The sequence below is a fragment of the Bombina bombina genome, chromosome 4, assembly GCF_027579735.1.
Source record: "Bombina bombina isolate aBomBom1 chromosome 4, aBomBom1.pri, whole genome shotgun sequence".
Lineage (NCBI taxonomy): Eukaryota > Metazoa > Chordata > Amphibia > Anura > Bombinatoridae > Bombina > Bombina bombina.
Window position 1 is genome coordinate 361,507,497 of NC_069502.1, and position 21,644 is coordinate 361,529,140.

The following is a 21,644-nucleotide window of genomic DNA, read 5'->3' on the forward strand; positions in this document are numbered from 1 at the left end:
GTTTACAACAATGTAACAAAAACTATGCTTTTCATTCTTTCACAAGTATTTGACAAATATTAACGGCCAGATTACAAGTGTAGCGCTAAATATCGCTTTCTTGAAAGTGATATTAGCGATCCACTTAGTAATACCAGAGCATGCTAATGTGCGCTGGTATTACAAGTTGAAAGCAATGTGAATGCTAGCTCACATTCGGATTGCTGGGAACGCTTCCATAGGCTTAAATGGGAGCCTCTTTCTAATGACGTGACAAGCGGCATGAGAACTCGAGTAGCGCAGTGGGTAAGTAGCGCAGCAATTTGTAAATATATATATGTATATGGATATATACATATATATATACTTATGTGTTAATATGTGTATATACACATATTAGCACATAAATATATATGTATATAATCATATACATATATTTACAGGAAACACACAGTTCCCATAGACAAATTTGTCTGTTTGCAGGTGCACGATAATTTAGCTCTCCACTTGTAATCTAGCCCTAAATGTGAAACTGCTCAAAGGAGGCCCATTAAAATTGTACCTGGTCTAAAAAACAGTGCTTATGAGGAAAGACAATGAAGCCTTAAATGGGCAATGCCAGCACACTGTTGCCGCTGATGCTAAGCATCATTTAAAAAAGAAAAAAAAAAAAAAAAGGATGACTGCCTATCTCAGAGATTACTTGGGCACTGATTGGTCCTCAAGTTTTGTCTCCAACTAACACTTATATGATAAGATCTTTAGGAAGCATGACCGTATAATCCCTTTGTCTTGTTTTAATAGTACCCAAATCTATTCAGACTAATAGCCAGGGTCCAAAAATTTAAGAAGGTAAAATGGACAAGATACGGTAAAATTAGCTTCTTCTTATTGTGTTTCCAATGGCTTAAAAAATTAATATAAACTGTATGGGGAAACTGATCCTTTAGGTTTATTTTTGTATGTCAAATAGATGTTTCTGATAAAACAACCAAATGAAATGGGCTGAGCTTGTAGGGAGAGAACACCTCATTAGCTTATATCGCTATATTTACAAAAAATCCTCCTTATCTTATCTCAATTTAGAAAATGAGCCAAATACTTAAAGCCCAATTCTCAAAAACTCATTGGCATGGAGAGAAATCTTTATTTTATTTTACTAAGCATTAGATTGTAAAGTAACTGTCTCTTGTTCACTTAAAGCATATTTGTGAGCTTGCCATAATGAGATACACAGTTACCAAGGTAAACATTTCCTCTAAAACAATCCCTGAGGAGCCCTGTAGAACTGACATACACCTAGATTACGAGTTTTGCGTTCGTGTTTTAAAGCTGAAAAATTTGTAATTTCAGCGTTAAAACAGCACCGCAGCCATTACGAGTCTTGTCGGTATAGCTGTACCGCAAGCCTTTTAGTCTGTAACGCAACGTCAGTCTGGCACACGTAAAAATTAAGTTTTTTCATGGGACTTCCATAGCGCAGCCATTACGAGTTTTGCGGTTAGGTTAAAAAGCTTGCGTTGCAGCCTATACCGACAAGATCTGTTCTGCAATCTGAGAGCAGTAGTTATGAGTTTTACGCAAAAAAACAGTTACATAAAACTCATAACTAAACTGTTACAAAGTGCACTAAACACCCATAAATCACCTATTAACCCCTAAACCGAGGCCCTCCCACATCACAACACTATATTAAAGTTATTAACCCCTAATCTGCCACTCCTGACATCACCGCCACTAATAAAATTTATTAACCCCTATTCCGCCGCTCTCCAACATCGTCGCCACTATACTAAAGTTATTAACTCCTATTCCGCCGCTCTCCGACATCGCCGCCACTATACTAAAGTTATAAACCCCTAATCTGTCGTCCGCCCACATCGCCCCCAGTATACTAAAGTTATTAAGCCCTACACCGCCGCCACTATAATAAACCTATTAACCCCTTAACCCGAAAGCCCCCCACATTTGCAATAAACTAATTTAAACTAGTAACCCCTAAACCTAACGCCCCCCTAACTTTATATTAAAATTACAATTTCCCTATCTTAAATTAAATTAAAACTTACTAGTCAAATTAAAAAAATTAAGTTTAAACTAACAATTAAAATAATATAAGTATTAAACTAAAATTAAACTAACTACCAATTAAATTAAACTAAAATACACATTAAAAAAATCCTAACACTACTCTAAAAATTACAAACTATCTAATTACAAAAAAAGAAAATACTAAATTACAAAAAATAACAAAAACTAAATTCCAAAACAATAACAAACAAAATTATTCAAAATAAAAAAGAATTACACCTAATCTAATAGCCCTATAAAAAGAAAAAGCACAACCAAAATACAAAAAACCCTAGCCTACAATAAACTACCAATAGCCCTTAAAAGGGCCTTTTGTAGGGCATCGCCCTACGTTAAACAGCTCTTTTACCTGTAAAAAAAAAAAGCAAAGACCCCCTGAACAGTAAAACCCACCAACTAACCAACCCACCAAAATAAAAAAACTAACTCTAACAAAAAGCTAGGTATTAGATAGATTTTTTTTATTTTGTGGGTTGGGGGGGGGGTTGTAATGTTAGTGGGTGTTTGCATTTTTATTCAGGTAAAAGAGCTGCTTAACTTAGGGCAAAGCCCTACAAAAGTGGTAGTTTATTCTAGATTAGGTTTTTTATTTTAGGGTGTTTTTTTAAAAAAGTGGGTATTAGAATAGGAATAACATAATTTATGTAAGAACTTACCTGATAAATTCATTTCTTTCATATTAGCAAGAATCCATGAGCTAGTGACGTATGGGATATACATTCCTACCAGGAGGGGCAAAGTTTCCCAAACCTTAAAATGCCTATAAATACACCCCTCACCACACCCACAAATCAGTTTAACGAATAGCCAAGAAGTGGGGTGATAAGAAAAAAGTGCGAAAGCATATAAAATAAGGAATTGGAATAATTGTGCTTTATACAAAAAAATCATAACCACCACAAAAAGGGTGGGCCTCATGGACTCTTGCTAATATGAAAGAAATGAATTTATCAGGTAAGTTCTTACATAAATTATGTTTTCTTTCATGTAATTAGCAAGAGTCCATGAGCTAGTGACGTATGGGATAATGACTACCCAAGATGTGGATCTTTCCACGCAAGAGTCACTAGAGAGGGAGGGATAAAATAAAGACAGCCAATTCCTGCTGAAAATAATCCACACCCAAAATAAAGTTTAATGAAAACATAAGCAGAAGATTCAAACTGAAACCGCTGCCTGAAGTACTTTACTACCAAAAACTGTCAAAATGGTAGAATTTAGTAAAAGTATGCAAAGAGGACCAAGTTGCTGCTTTGCAAATCTGATCAATCGAAGCTTCATTCCTAAATGCCCAGGAAGTAGAAACTGACCTAGTAGAATGAGCTGTAATCCTTTGAGGCAGAGTTTTACCCGACTCGACATAGGCATGATGAATTAAAGATTTCAACCAAGATGCCAAAGAAATGGCAGAAGCTTTCTGGCTTTTTCTAGAACCAGAAAAGATGAAAAATAGACTAGAAGTCTTTCGGAAAGACTTAGTAGCTTCAACATAATATTACAAAGCTCTAACAACATCCAAAGAATGCAATGATTTCTCCTTAGAATTCTTAGGATTAGGACATAATGAAGGAACCACAATTTCTCTACTAATGTTGTTAGAATACACAACCTTAGGAAAAAATTCAAAAGAAGTTCGCAACACCGCCTTATCCTGATGAAAAATCAGAAAAGGAGACTCACAAGAAAGAGCAGATAATTCAGAGACTCTTCTGGCAGAAGAGATGGCCAAAAGAAACAAAACTTTCCAAGAAAGAAGTTTAATGTCCAAATGAATGCATGGGTTCAAAAGGAGGAGCTAGAAGAGCCCCCAGAACCAAATTCAAACTCCAAGGAGGAGAAATTGACTGAATGACAGGTTTTATACGAACCAAGTCTTGTACAAAACAATGAATATCAGGAAGATTAGCAATCTTTCTGTGAAAAAGAACAGAAAGGGCAGAGATTTGTCCTGTCAAGGAACTTGCGGACAAACCTTTATCTAAACCATCCTGAAGAAACTGTAAAAAATTCTCGGAATTCTAAAAGAATGCCAGGAAAAAATGATGAAAAGACACTAAGAAATATAAGTCTTCCAGACTCTATAATATATCTCTCTAGATACAGATTTACGAGCCTGTAACATAGTATTAATCACAGAGTCAGAGAAACCTCTTTGACCAAGAATCAAGCGTTCAATCTCCATACCCTTAAATTTAAAGATTTGAGATCCTGATGGAAAAAAGGACCTTGCGACAGAAGCTCTGGTCTTAACGGAAGAGCCCACGGTTAGCAAGAGGCCATCCGAAAAAGAATCCGTCCATGCTGGAGCTACCAGCAGAACAAACGAGCATTCCTTCAGAATCTTGGAGATTAATCTTGGAAGAAGAACTAGAGGCGGAGAGATATAGGCAGGATGATACTTCCAAGGAAGTGATAATGCATTCACTGCCTCCGCCTGAGGATCCCGGGATCTGAACAGATACCTGGGAAGTTTCTTGTTTAGATGAGAAACCATCAGATCTATTTCTGGAAGTTAACACATTTGAACAATGTGAAGAAATACCTCTGGGTGAAGAGACCATTCACCCGGATACAACGTTTGACGACTGAGATAATCCGCTTCCCAATTGTCTATACCTGGGAAATGAACCGCAGAGATTAGACAGGAGCTGGATTCCACCCAAACCAGAATTCGAGATACTTCTTTCATAGCCAGAGGACTGTGAGTCCCTCCTTGATGATTGATGTATGCCACAGTTGTGACATTGTCTGTCTGAAAACAAATGAACGACTCTCTCTTCAGAAGAGGCCAAGACTGAAGAGCTCTGAAAATTACACGGAGTTCCAAAATATTGATCGGTAATCTCACCTCCTGAGATTCCCAAACCCCTTGTGCCGTCAGAGACCCCCACACAGCTCCCCAACCTGTAAGACTTGTATCTGTTGAAACTACAGTCCAGGTCGGAAGAACAAAAGAAGCCCCCTGAACTAAATGATGGTGATCTGTCCACCACGTCAGAGAGTGTCGTACAATCGGTTTTAAAGATATTTAACGTGAGATATCTTTGTGTAATCCCTGCACCATTGGTTCAGCATACAGAGCTGAAGAGGTCGCATGTGAAAATGAGCAAAGGAGATCGCGTCCGATGCAGCAGACATAAGACCTAAAATTTCCATGCATAAGGCTACCAAAGGGAATGATTGTGACTGAAGGTTTTGACAAGCTGATATCAATGTTAGACTTCTCTTGTCTGACAAAGACAGAGTCATAGACACTGAATCTACCTGGAAACCTAAAAAGGTTACCCTTGTCTGAGGAATCAAAGAACTATTTGGTAAATTGATCCTCCAACCATGATCTTGAAGAAACAACACAAGTCGATTCGTATGAGATTCTGTTAAATGTGAAGACTGAGCAAGTACCAAGATATCATCCAAATAAGGAAATGCCAATACCCTGTTCTCTGAATACAGACAGAAGGGCACCGAGAACCTTTGTAAAAATTCTTGGAGCTGATGCTAAGCCAAACGGTAGAGCCACAAAATTGGTAATGCTTGTCTAAAAAAGAGAATCTCAGAAACTAAAAGTGATCTGGATGAATCGGAATATGCAGATATGCATCCTGTAAATCTATTGTAGACATATAATGCCCTTGCTGAACAAAAGGCAGGATAGCCCTTACAGTTACCATTTTGAATGTTGGTATCCTTACATAACGATTCAATATTGATAGATCCGGAACTGGTCTGAAGGAATTGACCTTGTTTGGTACAATGAAGAGATAGAATAAAACCCCAGCCCCTGTTCCAGAACTGGAACTGGCATAATTACTCCAGCCAACTCTAGATCTGAAACACATTTCAGAAATGCTTGAGCCTTTGCTGGGTTTACTGGGACACGGGAAAGAAAAAAATCTCTTTGCAGGAGGCCTTAACTTGAAGCCAATTCTGTACCCTTCTGAAACAATGTTCTGAAACCAGAGATTGTGAACGGAATTGATCCAAATTTCTTTGAAAAGAACGTAAACTGCCCCATACCAGCTGAGCTGGAATGAGGGCCGCACCTTCATGGGGACTTAGGAGCTGGCTTTGGGTTTCTATAAGGCTTGGATATATTCCAAAGTGAAGAAGGTTTCCAAACTGATACCGCTCCTGAGGATGAAGGATCAGGCTTTTGTTCCTTGTTGTGATGAAAGGAACGAAAACAATTATTAGACCTAAATTTACCTCAGATTTTTTATCCTGTGGTAAAAAAGTTCCCTTCCTTCCAGTAACAGTTGAGATAAAAGAATCCAACTGAGAACCGAATAATTTATTACCCTGGAAAGAAAGGGATAGCAAAGTTGACTTAGAAGACATATCAGCATTCCAAGTTTTAAGCCATAAAGCTCTTCTAGCTAAAATAGTTAGAGACATATACCTGACATCAATTCTAATTATATCAAAGATGGCATCACAAATAAAATAATTAGCATGTTATAGAATAATAATGCTATGAGAATTATGATCTGTTACTTGTTGCGCTAAAGCTTCTAACCAAAAAGTTGAAGCTGCAGCAACATCCGCTAAAAATATAGCAGGAGTAGAGACAGCCCCTTTAACCTTAGGGATTTTGTCCCAAACTCTAATCTGTCAGATGGCACAGGATAAAATTGCTTAAAACGTTTTAAAAGGAGTAAATGAATTACCCAAATTATTCCATTCCCTGGAAATTACTTCAGAAATAGCATCAGGGACAGGAAACACTTCTGGAATAACTACAGGAGATTTAAAAACCTTATTTAAACGTTTAGTTTTAGTATCAAGAGGACCAGAATCCTCTATTTCTAATGCAATTAATACTTCTTTAAATAAAGAACGAATAAATTCCATCTTGAACAAATACAAAGATTTATCAGCATCAACCTCTGAGACAGAAACCTCTGAACCAGAAGAACCATTATCAGTATCAGAATAATAATGTTCATTTAAAAATTCATCTGAAAAAAGAGAAGTTTTAAAAGACTTTTATGTATACTAGAAGGAGAAATAACAGACATAACCTTCTTAATGGATTTAGAAACAAAATCTCTTATGTTATCAGGAACACTCTGAGTATTAGATGTTGACGGAACAGCAACAGGTAATGTAACAGTACTAAAGGAAATTTTATCTGCATTAACAAGTTTGTCATAACATTTAATACAAACAACAGCTGAAGGAACAGATACCAAAAGTGATACACTTAGCTTTGGTAGCTCCAGCACCGGGCAGCGATTTTCCTGAAGTATCTTCTGACTCAGTTGCAACGTGGAACATCTTGCGATATGTAATAGAAAAAACAACATATAAAGCAAAATTGATCAAATTCCTTAAATGACAGTTTCAGGAATGGGAAAAAAAATGCCAGTGAACAAGCTTCTAGCAACCAGAAGCAATAAATAATGAGACTTAAATAATGTGGAGACAAAAGTGACGCCCATATTTTTTTAGCGCCAAATAAGACGCCCACATTATTTGGCGCCTAAATGCTTTTTGGCGCCAAAAATGACGCCACATCCGGAACGCCGACACTTTTGACGCAAAAGAACGTCAAAAAATGACGCAACTTCCGGCGACACGTATGACACCGGAAACAGAAAAAAATTTTGCGCCAAAAAAGTCAGCGCCAAGAATGACGCAATAAAATGAAGCATTTTCAGCCCCCGCGAGCCTAACAGCCCACAGGGAAAAAGTCAAATTTTTTAAGGTAAGAAAAAATGATTGAATCAAATGCATTATCCCAAATATGAAACTGACTGTCTGAAAATAAGGAATGTTGAACATCCTGAGTCAAGGCAAATAAATGTTTGAATACATATATTTAGAACTTTATAAAAAAGTGCCCAACCATAGCTTAGAGTGTCACAGAAAATAAGACTTATTTACCCCAGGACACTCATCTACATGTTTGTAGAAAACCAAACCAGTACTGAAACGAGAATCAGTAGAGGTAATGGTACATATATAAGAGTATATCGTCGATCTGAAAAGGGAGGTAAGAGATGAATTTCTACGACCGATAACAGAGAACCTATAAAATAGACCCCGTAGAAGGAGATCATTGAATTCAAATAGGCAATACTCTCCTCACATCCCTCTGACATTCACTGCACGCTGAGAGGAAAACCGGGCTCCAACCTGCTGCGGAGCGCATATCAACGTAGAATCTAGCACAAACTTACTTCACCACCTCCATAGGAGGCAAAGTTTGTAAAACTGATTTGTGGGTGTGGTGAGGGGTGTATTTATAGGCATTTTAAGGTTTGGGAAACTTTGCCCCTCCTGGTAGGAATGTATATCCCATACGTCACTAGCTCATGGACTCTTGCTAATTACATGAAAGAAAATTTGTTTTGTTTTTTTTCGTTTTTGGGTGGGTTTTTATTTTTAGATTAGGGCTTGGGCATTTCATAAACAAGCTGAATGCCCTTTTAAGGGCAGGAAAAAGAGCTAAATGCCCCTTTAAGGGCAATGTCCATACAAATGCCCTTTTCAGGGCAATGGGTAGATTAGGTTTTACTTTATTTTTATTTTGTGGGTTTGGGGGGTGGGGGTGTGTATACTGTTAGGGTGTGTTTGTTTTGTTTTGTAGCAAAAGTGCTGTTAACTTTAGAGCAATGCCCTACAAAGGGCCCTTTTAAGGGCCCTTGGTAGTTTATTCTAGATTAGGCTTTTTTTTTTTCTTTCTTTTTTTTTAAAGGGTATTAGAATAGGAATAATTTTCATTGGTTTTGATCATTTCATTTGTTATTTTTTTGTAATGGTAGGTTTTTTAATTTTAAGTAATTTTAGAGCTAGATTTATCAAAGCTGAGGCGGACAGGGGTGCGTATACGTGCCCCTGTACGCCTCAGCTCGTCTGTGGCGGGGTGAAATTACCCACAGGTAATCACCATTGCACACAAGCACAATTTTGCGCTCGTGTGCAATCCCGCCCCCTGCCCGCGCAGAGTCAATCATGCAGGAGCTGTCAATCTCCTCGGTCGGACTCGACCGCGGAGATTGAATTTCGGCACCTTAGAGGTGGAGAAGAGGTTAGGGAAGCGGCGGTCTGGTGCCAGCTGCTTTTTAAATTATGGCGAGCGAGTTCTTGTGAGAACTTGCAGCCGTAGGGCTTTGATAAATCGAGTCCTTAGTGTTTTTTATTTTTTGTAATGTAAGGTTTTAGTGTAAGGCAGGTTAGGTTTTATATCACAGGTAAGTTTGTATTTATTTTAACTAGGTACTATTACTATTAGTTAGGTAACTATTTACTAACTAGTCTACCTAGTTAAAATAAATGCAAACTTACCTGTAAAATTTAAATAATTCCTAAGCTCGCTACAATACAATTTTATTTCACAGGTAAGTATTTAGTTTTAAATAGGAATTATTTATTTAATAATTGTACGTTTAATTTAGCTCTATTTAATTATGTTAAAGTTAGGGGGTGTTAGGGTAAGGCTTAGGGGTTAATATATAGTTTAATTTAGGTTGTTGCAATGTGGGGGGCTGGCGGTTGAGGGGTTAATAGCTTTATTTAGTGGCGGCGATGTCGGGGAGCGACGGAATAGGGGTTAATAGATTTATCATAGTGTGGGCGATGTTGGTGTGCAGGAGAATAGGGGTTAATAACTTTAGTATAGTGACAGCAATGTTGGGGATGGCAGATTAGGGCTTAATAGCTTTATTTAGGTAGCAGGGATATTGAGAGCAGAAGATTAGGGGTTAATAACATTATGTAGGTGCCGGTGATGTCAGGGGCAGCAGATTAGGGGTGTTTAGACTCGGGGTTTCTGTTAGGGTGTTAGGTTTAAAAATAACTTTATTTTTCCCTATAGACATCAATGGGGCTGCGTTACAGAGCTTTTCATTCCGCGATCACAGGTGTTAGGCTTTTTTCTGACCTGCTCTCCCCATTGATATCTATGGGGAAAGCGTGCACGAGCACTTATATTGTGTGCGGTATAGAGCTCAATGCAACCATATCACACGCACAAGCCGGCTGTTTGAAAACTTGTAATGGCTGCGCTATAGGGGGTTAAATAACACATCTTTTGTTGCATTTGTTAATTTCCCTATAGCGCACATAACTCGTAATCTAGCTGAAGGTGTTTTATAGAATATCACCAGACCAGGGAGCTTTAGAGAATTGGGCCCTTAGAGAAAACAATGGAAAAGATTTTTAGTACCACTCTGTCCAAATTCCAACCCCCCCCCCCACACATATATATATATATATATATATATATATATATATATATATATATATATATATATATACATATATATAAATATATATACAGATGTATTTATGTATTTGAGTATATACATCTTTACAGGCAGAAAGACCGAACAGGCGAAATGCGTCAGCAGCACAGATGTTTTTTAGTTTCTTAACTGTTGAGGTTCTCCTTTTGAGCCTACCTTAAGTTACTTTTAATTCAATTTAATTTACTAGCGCAACTATGTTTGCCAAGTGGGATGCCAATAGCAGGTGTCATATTTAGTCCTTAGTCTTCTGTTTGATCAGTGAAACTTCATCAGTTACAAGCAAACTTTACTTCACCAGCTCACATGCACGGCGATGCTGCAGAGGCTAGGGAATGTATGATTATAGCAGCTCACATTAGATTTATATTTCTCCATCCGTATTTATTTTGATGCTACACTAATAGGGTATTGTTCACTTATTACATATTTGATTGCAACCTGCCTTCCAGAGTACTTAGAACTGATCTAATACATATGGGCACGATATGACAGGGGACCTCTGTCACACCAGTACCAAATAGGTTAACAGTCATGTATTCCGTTGAATAATATTATTATACTTTGATGAAGTGGTGGACACATTACATGTTAATCCCATCTGATACCATAATTACGCAATATACAATCAATTGACTCACAACACAGGGACAATCGGTTGTTTGGCCGATATTACAATACACGGTACATTGTATCCAATTTTCCCTGTGCCAATTAATATAGTCACACCAGTATCAAGACGGTTGACGCCCACTTTGCTTATAAGACTGCTAACGCATAATCAAGATTTGAAGTTGAACTGGATATCATTGTTGGCTGCTATCATGCAGTCATTTGTCTACATAACCTCCAGTGACTATTATTAGAGATCTTCATTTAGCCTAGACATCTGTATAAGTTCAGTAATAAGCGCAATAATAATAAGCTGACAGTGGAACATTATTTGACTGCAGTTATGCAGCTAATCTTCCACAATCTATGACCTATATGCATTGTATACCACACATGTTCAAGCACAACACTATTACTGATAAAGAAGTATCAATATATTTTCTTTACACACCTTGCTCCATGTGGCCCAAGTGTACTGTCACTATCTGTTGAGGGTCATACATGTTAGACCAGGTGATAAAGACAAATGAACCTGCTCAACGGAGCACCCCTGGGGTATGTAGTTATGGATTCCAAATTGTTATAGGCACTGATAGAGTGAGGGTAGTAGATATGTGAATAATATCCTCGGGCGGCAAACAAATGTTCCCAGTGCGTTCTGCACACGCACAAAAAAGTAATAGTTAATCCAGTTGTTGGGAAAAATAAGCGCTCCAAGCCCAGAAGTATGTAAAAATTCAATTTTTATTCCAAACAGTTAAAAAACATACAAAAATTGAATAAAAAGTGGTAAGCACTAAAGTGCAAAAACAAGTTGTAGAACAGGTACAAAAAACAGCAAACGTTACGTGCTCTATGCACTTGGTCACTGAGCAGTGAATTTTTTACATACTTCTGGGCTTGGAGCGCTTATTTTTCCCAACAACTGGATGAACTTAGACCAGGTGATAGCTGCACAACAATAACATCATAGCTGTCACGGATACTGGGCTGCAGGGGCTGAACCCTTACCTCCCCCACCCCCCAACAGCCTCACCCCTGTTGTTTCTCAGTGGTTTTGGGCTCCTCAGAGCAACCACAATCCCTGGAAGCTTTGGTTTGCTTGTCTTGTGAAAAGCTGGTGTATGACCATGAAAACCCTCCTAGGGCGGCTGGGCTCCTGGAACTCCCGGTTGGCCACAGGACAGTAGGACACCTGCAGTCCTGCTTTACACCTTAATTTTACCCCTGGTCGCTCCAGCAACCATGTGCCCCAGAGCTCTGCTCTTTTGAGGATTAGTAGCCCCTAGGGAGGACAAGAGGTGGGGGAATTACGATAGGGGAGCTGCTTTGGGAACCAAGGGTTTTGGGCACCCCTACCCCCATAACTTCAATGGGCTGTATCTCCGTTCCCCAATAACGAATCAAGTGCTGCCACTCCCCTGAGATCACCCCAAAACCGTCACCACTGTGTCCTGGGATTCTGTGATACTATGGTTGCTATGGAGGCGCCGGTCAATCTGGAGGGGCGGGAATGGCGGGAAAACTGTGGCATTGTCTCCCTGTCTAATCAAGATGAGCTGTCTGTATAAAAGGAGTGTGTGTTTTCAATAAAATCAGTTCTTGTTTCACCTGAATGCTAGTCTGTCTAGTTATTTGGGTGGGCTCCTGTTAGAATCACTTTCCTGGGCTACATAGCCACTTGTTCCAGGCAGAGGAAGGACCCGGTCAACGGCGCTACCCAGTCGGGGTAGCGGGGAGTCCGTCACAATAGCCCTTTATGTCATACTACATGTGCTTAATGATTCATGGTTGCTAACATAGCAGTGTTAAGTACACTGTACACTCATCTGAGCATTTTGTGTGGCTTTAGTGCACAGAGGATTTATTGTGACACACTAGTTGGCTATTGTTAGCAGCCTATTATTTTCTAGCCACTTATGGCTCACATGTTGCAATCTTAGGTAATTATACCCATGTAATCACCTTCACCCCACTGTGATTCTGCAATTTAACTCCCTTCAACCCACTTATTCTAGAAGAATTGGCTCTAATACAATAGATATTAGTTAGGTGATGTGGTGCACCTTTATTTTAAGGGACAGTCAAGTATAAATTAAACTTTCATTATTCAGATAGGACTTTTAATTTTAATTGACTTTCCAATTTACTTTTATCATCAAATTTGCTTTTTTCTCTTTGTATTCTTAGTTTAAACTAAACATAGGTAGGCTCATATGCTAATTTCTAAGCCTTTGAGGGCTGCCTCTTATCACATGCTTTTTAAATCTCTTTTCAACACAAAGAGACAGAAAGTACATGTGGGCTATATAGATAACACTGTGTTCAGGCACAGAAAGTTATTTAAGATCTAGCACAATACAATGCTAAATTTAAGACAATAGATAATAAACAGTCACAGTCATGTGATCAGGGGGCTGGAAGAAGGTTCCTAGATACAAGGTGATTACAGAGGTAAAAAGTATATTAATATAACTGTGTTGGTTATGCAAAACTGGGGAATGAGTAATAAAGGGATTATCTATCTTTTAAAACAATAACAATTCTTGGTTGACTGTCCCTTTAAGGCCAGATACTATGTCACATTACCATTTATACCGTATATCCAGTTGTAGCCTCACAGTTTCAATTTTAACCATTTGTATGTATGTTTCGGTACTTTATTTTAATAAACTCAATAAAAGTTATATTTAATTTCTACTGGAAATCATTTGCCTTTTAGTCTGGGCATAGAGTGCTAGATTTGATTCTTTTGGTGGATTTCCTTTATCCACAATTGTTTGAACAAGAGAGTCTTTACAGGCATACACACAATTTCTTTGGAGCACTTTGCTGTTAAGTAGAAGAAAACATGTAAAAGCATATTAATGCAATATTCATTTTTAATAAAGTGTTATACTGTGTATTTACTGTAAATATTTCACATAGCAGAACATGTTCTATGTATTTATAAATAGATATTCCTATTTATACCTGTAAATATGTATACCTATATATAATCATGTATATATAGGTATAAATATATATTTGTGCAAAAAGCATCTATATATATAAAAATGTATTTATGAATAAATAGCACATATTCTTCTATGTGAAGAACATTCATATTTTTATGTTGGATTGGCACACTTGGGAATATGTGATCGTGTTTGTGTGCAAGTAGGGTGTTTTCTTTTCGAGAATACATTATCGGGCGTGCAAAATTCTTATTTAGTTTTTTTACATGAGAGTGAAAATCCAACGTGTGTAAAAAGCTTACTTCTTGCAGAGTAATGCTCAAGCAGGAGAATTAAATAACGCTCCATTTGTAATCTGGCCCATAGTCTTTATATATGCATGTATTTAAATTTTATGTTCTATGTTATACATGGCATAGAATAAAATCATCTTGAAAAGGTAGAGGGAATTTTTAGATTAAAGTGGATTTTTTTTTTCTGTGATCTCAGTGAAATTATAAATTTCTGTATATTATTAAATATTGTTTATAAGTTATTAGCATACCTCCTTAGAAAAGTATAATCAAATTGCTTAAAAACCCTTATCTAAAGACAAACAAAAATTCTCATAGATTTTAATAATGAGTTTTGTAGAAAAGTCGTCATAATCTTTTTCAAGGGATTAGTAAATAGTCAACAGTAAGCATATTGGAACATGTGAAGTAAAGTTAGTATTAAATGCACAGTTAACACCTTGTGATTACAGTTTTTCTGCTATCTTGCAATAAATTAACATACTACTAGGTGGATGTGAAAAATGAGATTGATGATTGATGGAAATGGGTTTTTTTACAGCTAAACCCCACCTACAGTTTGCTTTGTTTTGAGGAGCCAAACTGGATTTACTTGAGTAGAAACAGCTAGGCACAGCCATTTAGTTAGTAAAAGTTCCATTGTTCATTTGTTATTTTCTGATAATCTCTTGCAAGGCCAATTAGGGTAAGATACGTTGCAGGGTTGGGTTTGTGATGTGTGTTGTGCACATTTGTCAGACTTGGAAAACTTATAGTCACATTACAGGAAAAAAAGGGGCAAATTAAATAATGAAAGTGTATTGTAACCTCAAAATGTTTAATGTCCTTTTAATATGCAATAAACAGTCTCTTACCAAAGTAGCACAAACAGTCAATTCCAGGTATGAAGCAAGCACCAGAGGCTTGAGCATTGATAACATCTGCACCACATTTCAGTAACAAGGTGACAGTTTCCACATCTTGTTTGAGGATGGCTATATGAAGAGCAGTCTCACCTAGGAAAGAGCAAGGCATATATAGTATACTAAAATATCTATATTAAAACTCATAATGTTTATGGTACCTGACTGTCATTATCACATGAAGTCTTTCTTTGTTTCTGGGGAACTGTTGGAAATTGAAGGATAAAAGATGGCTAACAGTTGGCCAACCCATAAAAAGGCAGAGAACAACACATGCTCCTTGTCAGTTTGTAAGAGGGAACATAATTTATTATAAAGTATGTGTTGGGGCTGAAAAAGTTCCTAGTAAGCAAGAAAAATCACAATGGCTGCTGAAAATCCTGCTGATTAATGTATTTGCATTTGTCTGCACTATACAACCCTTTATTCACTTAAATAGTTTATTAGCAAACAGTCTTTAATAAGCCATACATCATCTGAGCATAAACTAATTAAAATACCACAAATCAGTACTATCAGCCCACACTACTCTTCTCTACCTTCTCACCATCTGCTCATGTAACGCAACACTGTGTAACTCGGTTCTTCCTTCCTGGGAAATGGTGGAATGTAAGGAATGTGCAGTATATATGTGTAGCTTTCTACATATGGATCACTATTTTACTAGTTGTTACTAATGTAGGGAAAATTTATTTATTGATACAGATTTCTGCTGTATGTTCCTCATACTGCAGAAAATGTGCTTATGAGAAAAGATTACTTAAAGTGGCACTAAACTGCTGAGCACAACTACAGTTGTGTGGTTACTACTCACCATGATACTGCTTTCTTCCTATACCTGCAACTGTCATTAAAGGGACAGCCTAGTCAAAATTCAACTTTAATTAATCAGATAGAGCATGCAATTTTTAACAAGATTCCAATTAACTTTTACAGATCAGATACATTATCTGCTTTTTGACAGCTGTACTTTGCATTTTGGAAAGCAGTAGAGTTACAGTTTTTTTGCATAGTTAAAACATTTAAAGTAACAAATATAAAAAGCTCTCAGACTCAGTGGTAATAAAGAGAATGTAGACCTCCTGCTGTGCATTGTGCATGCTAAACTGAAGTGCATGATAAGGTTTGTCAAGAAGATCAATATCACTGACTGTGCACAACTTGTGTCACAGGGTACAAGAATATTTAAATTCCATCATGACAGCGCCTATTGTGAACATGCAGAACTTCATTAACCAGCATTTTTTAAGGGTTACAATATAAAACAGTTTTGAAGAGAGACGCAGGCACAAAAAGAAAAAAAAAAGCATTTTGTGCAGCAAACATGTTATTGTAGTTGTATCCAACAGATAAATGTCCCTTTAAAAGGCACTTTAAACACATTTCTGTCATGCATATGAAAGACCGACGGTTAATGATGTGAAAGCATTCTTTGCATGAAATTAAATCAGTTTCAATTTATATTCTTTAAAGGAATCTTCCTTTTGTTATTTTCTATTACTTTGTTTGAATTTCTCATCTTCTTGTGTGTCAAAGCAACACTTCCTCTGATTGACAGAGACATCAATAAATGATGTTGCTAAGCAGATATTGTTAACAAAGGAAATGTCACAAGCTTGCTAAAGCATTGCTCATTTGTAGGTGTAGGGAAGTATATCATATTTCATTTTATAGTATTTGTAGTGAAAATATGGCACCTAGCATGATATGATATTTAGTCACAATATAAATAATTTTACATGCACATTTTGAAATGGAGTAGGACTTATGGACCTTGCCTTGACATAGGACAGTCAAGATATGGTACTAGCCCCTTCATATAAGTTTGGGGACAGTGTGCAGGTGACTGTTTTCTCTTGCTTGAAAATTGTGTTTGTATCTTGATCTTGCAGCAGCCTATTAAGATTGGGATTTGTGCTCAAGCTTTATTTTTTTCACTTGTTTTGCTTTACAACTTGTATAGCTAGTATTAACGGACAACCTACTAATATCTTTGATAGGTTAATGGGGTGAAGCTTAAATAAGCCTAATTAGATATGTTCTATATAGGTTGTAAACACATCCAAAACATGTGTACAGTTTAACTGATTTTATTGAATTTCATTTAAAATCTATAAAAGTAGGATTCACCTATAAGATTAGCCTGGACATTGCAAGATGAGCTCACATGTACAAATCAAGTAGATACATCAATACCTCAAATAATGTTTAAGAGGGGTTTTTGGTAGGCAGGGCTGCTGTTTTTATCTGCACACAGGCCAATACCTGATAATATGACATTTTGATTGAATCAAGAACTATTGGGAGTCAAAGAATTAGTAATTACTGGCCAAGTGACAGAAAGTGCATTCTGGGAATAGGACATTAGGGAAGGCATGCACAGTTAGTGACAGATATATTCCCAATGAGAACTATATACAAATGGATTCCTCCTCTGTATGAATATGCTACCTTGTGATTTATATTTTCTACAATAAATAATGCAATAAATAATAGTTATAGCTATACAACACTGTTAGACATTTTCTGTATTTTTCTTAGTTTTTCAGTTATACTGACTAATGCTTGGTGTTCTGAATTATAAGCATATTGCATCCAACACAATTTATTTGATATTTTAAATATATATAGAGTATATTTTTGCTAAATAGGGTAAAGCAAAGATGGGTCTCTCAGACTTCACTGTAAAAAACATACGCAGATTTGCATGTGAAACAGTCAACTGATCTGAATTCTGAAATATTGAGCACAAGTATTTTACATGAGCTTTCACCAACAATCACTGTTCTAAAAACCAGCAGTTCAATAGGACTCTTATGAAACAACTTTACTTTTGAAAATTAAAATAAATTAAACTTATTGATTAAATATACAGTATTCTTAAATTTCAATGGAATATATTGAATTAACCAATCTTTATATTGGTCCCCTTTTCGTAATCTAAGCACCATACAAAAGCATGTTCAGACAGACATAACCACTTAGGAATTCCTCCCTGTGTGAGATCAGCTAAGTGTTTTAAAACCTAACTAGGATCAATAATCATCTTCTAAAGGAAGTGGTAAAAGTGGACTTAATCTTTACTGCACTGTAGGACTTGTTTGGATGTAACAAACAGTAACATCTAAGAATGTGTAGATGAAAGGTAAATCCTGCATACTGAGTTACTGTATGAAAATGACAATGCGCCAACCTCCTTGGAATGTGCACCCCTTATTTTATTTCATGCATTTTTATTCACCTTACATTTTGTTTCTAGGATGTATTTATTTTTTCTACATGTGTGGTGTGAATGAGACAAACGAGGTATTAAGAGCCACAAATACTAATGCTTAGTCACTTTAATGCACATTAAAGGGTCATAATCCTCATATGCTAAATCACTTGAAAGTGATGAAGCATAAAATTAGGAATTCATTATCAAGACCAAAATGTACGTTGTTTTAATAGAAATCCAAATCCTGACAATAAATAATTCACAAATAAATATTTCCTGAAAAACAACGTAATCGTGGCCCCGTCTGTAATAAAACATTATTTTCATGTGTTTTGTTCTACTATGTTTATTTCTTCCCTTCTAGCACCTTTAACAAATCATTTTTATTTGATTAAAAAAAATTCACTAAAATGAATTTGCTTCGCTGTTAGATAAATTAATGTCATAAAATTAATCATTTATCAAACTGAAATCTTTGGAGGCGGAAAGCCATAGACTACTTCTAGTATGCATCCAAATGAATTTAGAATTAGCTAAACAGCATTTAAAACCTCTCCTTCTGTAATAATATCATTGGATGCCAAGTCACTGGGGAGATGGTAAGCTCTTGAATGTATACTACACAGTGTGATAGATTGGCTTTATAGAATAACACAGTATGATGTGTTTATTTTTTCAATTACTTCAAGAAGAAGAATATGGAGCTTTGATGACCTTATTAGTCTTGTAATAGGAGCTGTGCTGGTTTCTTGAAGGGTTGCAAAGTCTTGCCAATTTTATCCTTAGTGGATACAAGACTATTTTTTTGTGTGTTTGTATTTATATTAAACCGTTGTCATTAAAGAGACATTCAAATGCCATAATTAAATTCACTAATCCCTTAGAGCATGTCATTTTTTTATCACTAACCCAAGATAGTAAGGTGTTTAATCCTTGCAAAGTGGTTAACCATATGGGTAAAGTCTTACTAGGATGCCACAAGAATTGCAACTTCAAGGTAGGAAATGACTAGTGATTGGCAGCTATGTGTGACTGAATTTCCCATTTTCTACTCTGCTGTAATGAAAATAAATACCATGATATCACAAGAATGAAACAAAATGTGAAATAAATGTGATAAAATAATAAAAAATGAAGACTAACAAAAGTGTACTAAATACTCATAAAAAGTTCTTTATAAGGATATGTGTGTAATTTTCGAAATCTTCGATCTTCTATTTTCCTTTGATCCTCATATAGAAAGAGAGAAAGAAATGCCACATAGCGTGATTCTGTGATTATTCAAGATGCAGAATGCGTGTTTACAAATGCTTACTCACATGAGATGGAGCTATAGCCTAGCTCAGGTTTATGCGCACACCCGGTATTATACTGTTGGGTAAACAGTTGCTTGAGCCGGATTTAGGTAAAAAGATTTATTAAAATACAAATGTAAAAAGCGTCACAAGGGCTGCAAGAAGCACCAAATATACATAGGGTTGGCAATACAATTAAGTAGTTGCTCGCATTGAGCTTATACACAGTACTAGAAACTTAGGTCAGGAGTGCAGAAACTTAACCACACAACCTTTCCATTCAGAGTCCAGCATATGTTGCTCTCCTTACTGGTGTGCAGAATTTTGGAAAGACGCCAAGGGTAAGAGACAATGTATCCGACGTACGTTTCGCAAAGGAGCTTTTTCAAGGAATGGTGTGCGCATGTCTGAAAGTCTTATTTAAGTGTTTCTGATTTATTGAGCCGGATATCCGGTATTGAGTCCTCCATTTTGGAAGTGGGCATATTTCTGATTATCCCTTCTTATCCCGCCGTTACTTGTGCACAGGAATCATAATTATTATTTCTATATATATGAGTTAAGGGCAATAGTGATTTTATCTCAATTAACATTTATAAACATCCTAACTATAAGACAATTTTCGCTAGCAGGTCTAATACATAGCGTATCATTCTATGACATTTGAGAATTCTTGTGTGACATATCGGTTTAGATCACATTATTCATCACTTGTACTCTCATACTATTTATTCATAACAAGGATATACATGTTTGAACTAAACATCACAACAAATTTGCCTTTAAAACATATCTACATAGTATCTATATAGATTAAATTTCCCACAACTAGTACTATTTGGTAACTTTCTCAGGCTATATGAAGCAGTGTGTTCTTTTCAATCAGACACAGAGTTTTATCAGGATATCGATAATTTTTATATTATCTGATTTCACTATAAAGATATAAAATGCTGGGGGAATTTTCTGATAATAGGGACTGAGTTATATCTTTATTTTTATAAGAAGTGATGTAACTCAAAATCCTTGTTAAGGCCGTTCGGTATGAAACTATCCATAATGTGGATCCATTTCATCTCAAGCCGACCCAATTGATTTTGTACATCACCTCCTCTCCAGCTATATTCTACCTTCCTAATACCAAGGAAGTCAAGATCTTCTATTCTCCTATTGTGTATTCTATCGAAATGTGCTGATAATGAGTGTTTTTGGAGGCCTTTTTCTATGTTGTAAATATGTTCATTTAGTCTGACTTTCAGAAGCCTAGAGGTGCGACCAATGTAAATTAAATTGCACGAGCATCTTAGTAGATATATTACGTTCTTACTGTTACATGTAATGAACTGATTAATATCATAAGTTTTATTGCCATCAACAGAATGAAATATGTTACAAACTCTTGGTCCCTTTTTCATTTTCTTGCAAGCATTACAAAACTGACACCTTCTGAAGCCTGCTTGTGGAGATGATAACCAGTTAACATTAGGGTTTATTCTTTCCACTTTTGTAATATTATGTGAAAGTTGTAATTTTAAATTAGGTACCTTTTTAAAGATTATATTTGGTTTATCCTCTATAATTTCTGACATACTAGGGTCTCTAAAGAGAATACCCCAATGTTTTTGTATAATGTCTCTGACTTCTTTACTCTGAGTACTATGTTGTAGAATGAGTCTACTTGCTGTTTTTGTGTTGTTTAATGCCGATATTTCTTTATCTCTTTGTTTGTAATGTAATAATTCTTTCCTATCTAGTTTTGCAACTTCCTCTATTTTTTCCTCTAAGAAGGCTTTAGGATAGTTTTTTTCTTTAAATCTATCTTTTAACACTTTCGCTTGAGTCTGAAATACAGTTTCGTCTTTACAGTTGCGTCTCAGACGAACGAATTGCCCCTTTGGTATATTCCTTAACCAATGTTTCTGATGACAGCTGTCAAGACTGATATAATTATTCACATCGATACTTTTAAAAAAATTTTTTGTTTTCAGTGTATTGTCCTCTATGTAGATTTCCAAATCGAGGAATTCTACCTTAGTTTTACTATGGGTC

At 36.3% G+C, this 21,644-nt stretch overlaps 1 protein-coding gene across 1 annotated transcript in view; it reads right to left on the reverse strand.

The window, feature by feature from the left end:
* Positions 1 to 21,644, reverse strand: part of LOC128656288 (transient receptor potential cation channel subfamily V member 6-like) — a 308,929-nt gene that overhangs the window by 239,405 nt on the left and 47,880 nt on the right. Inside the window, exon 5 of the mRNA XM_053710116.1 lies at positions 15,036 to 15,176. Coding sequence (XP_053566091.1) covers positions 15,036 to 15,176 — 141 coding nt within the window. The remainder of the gene's footprint in view (positions 1 to 15,035; positions 15,177 to 21,644) is intronic.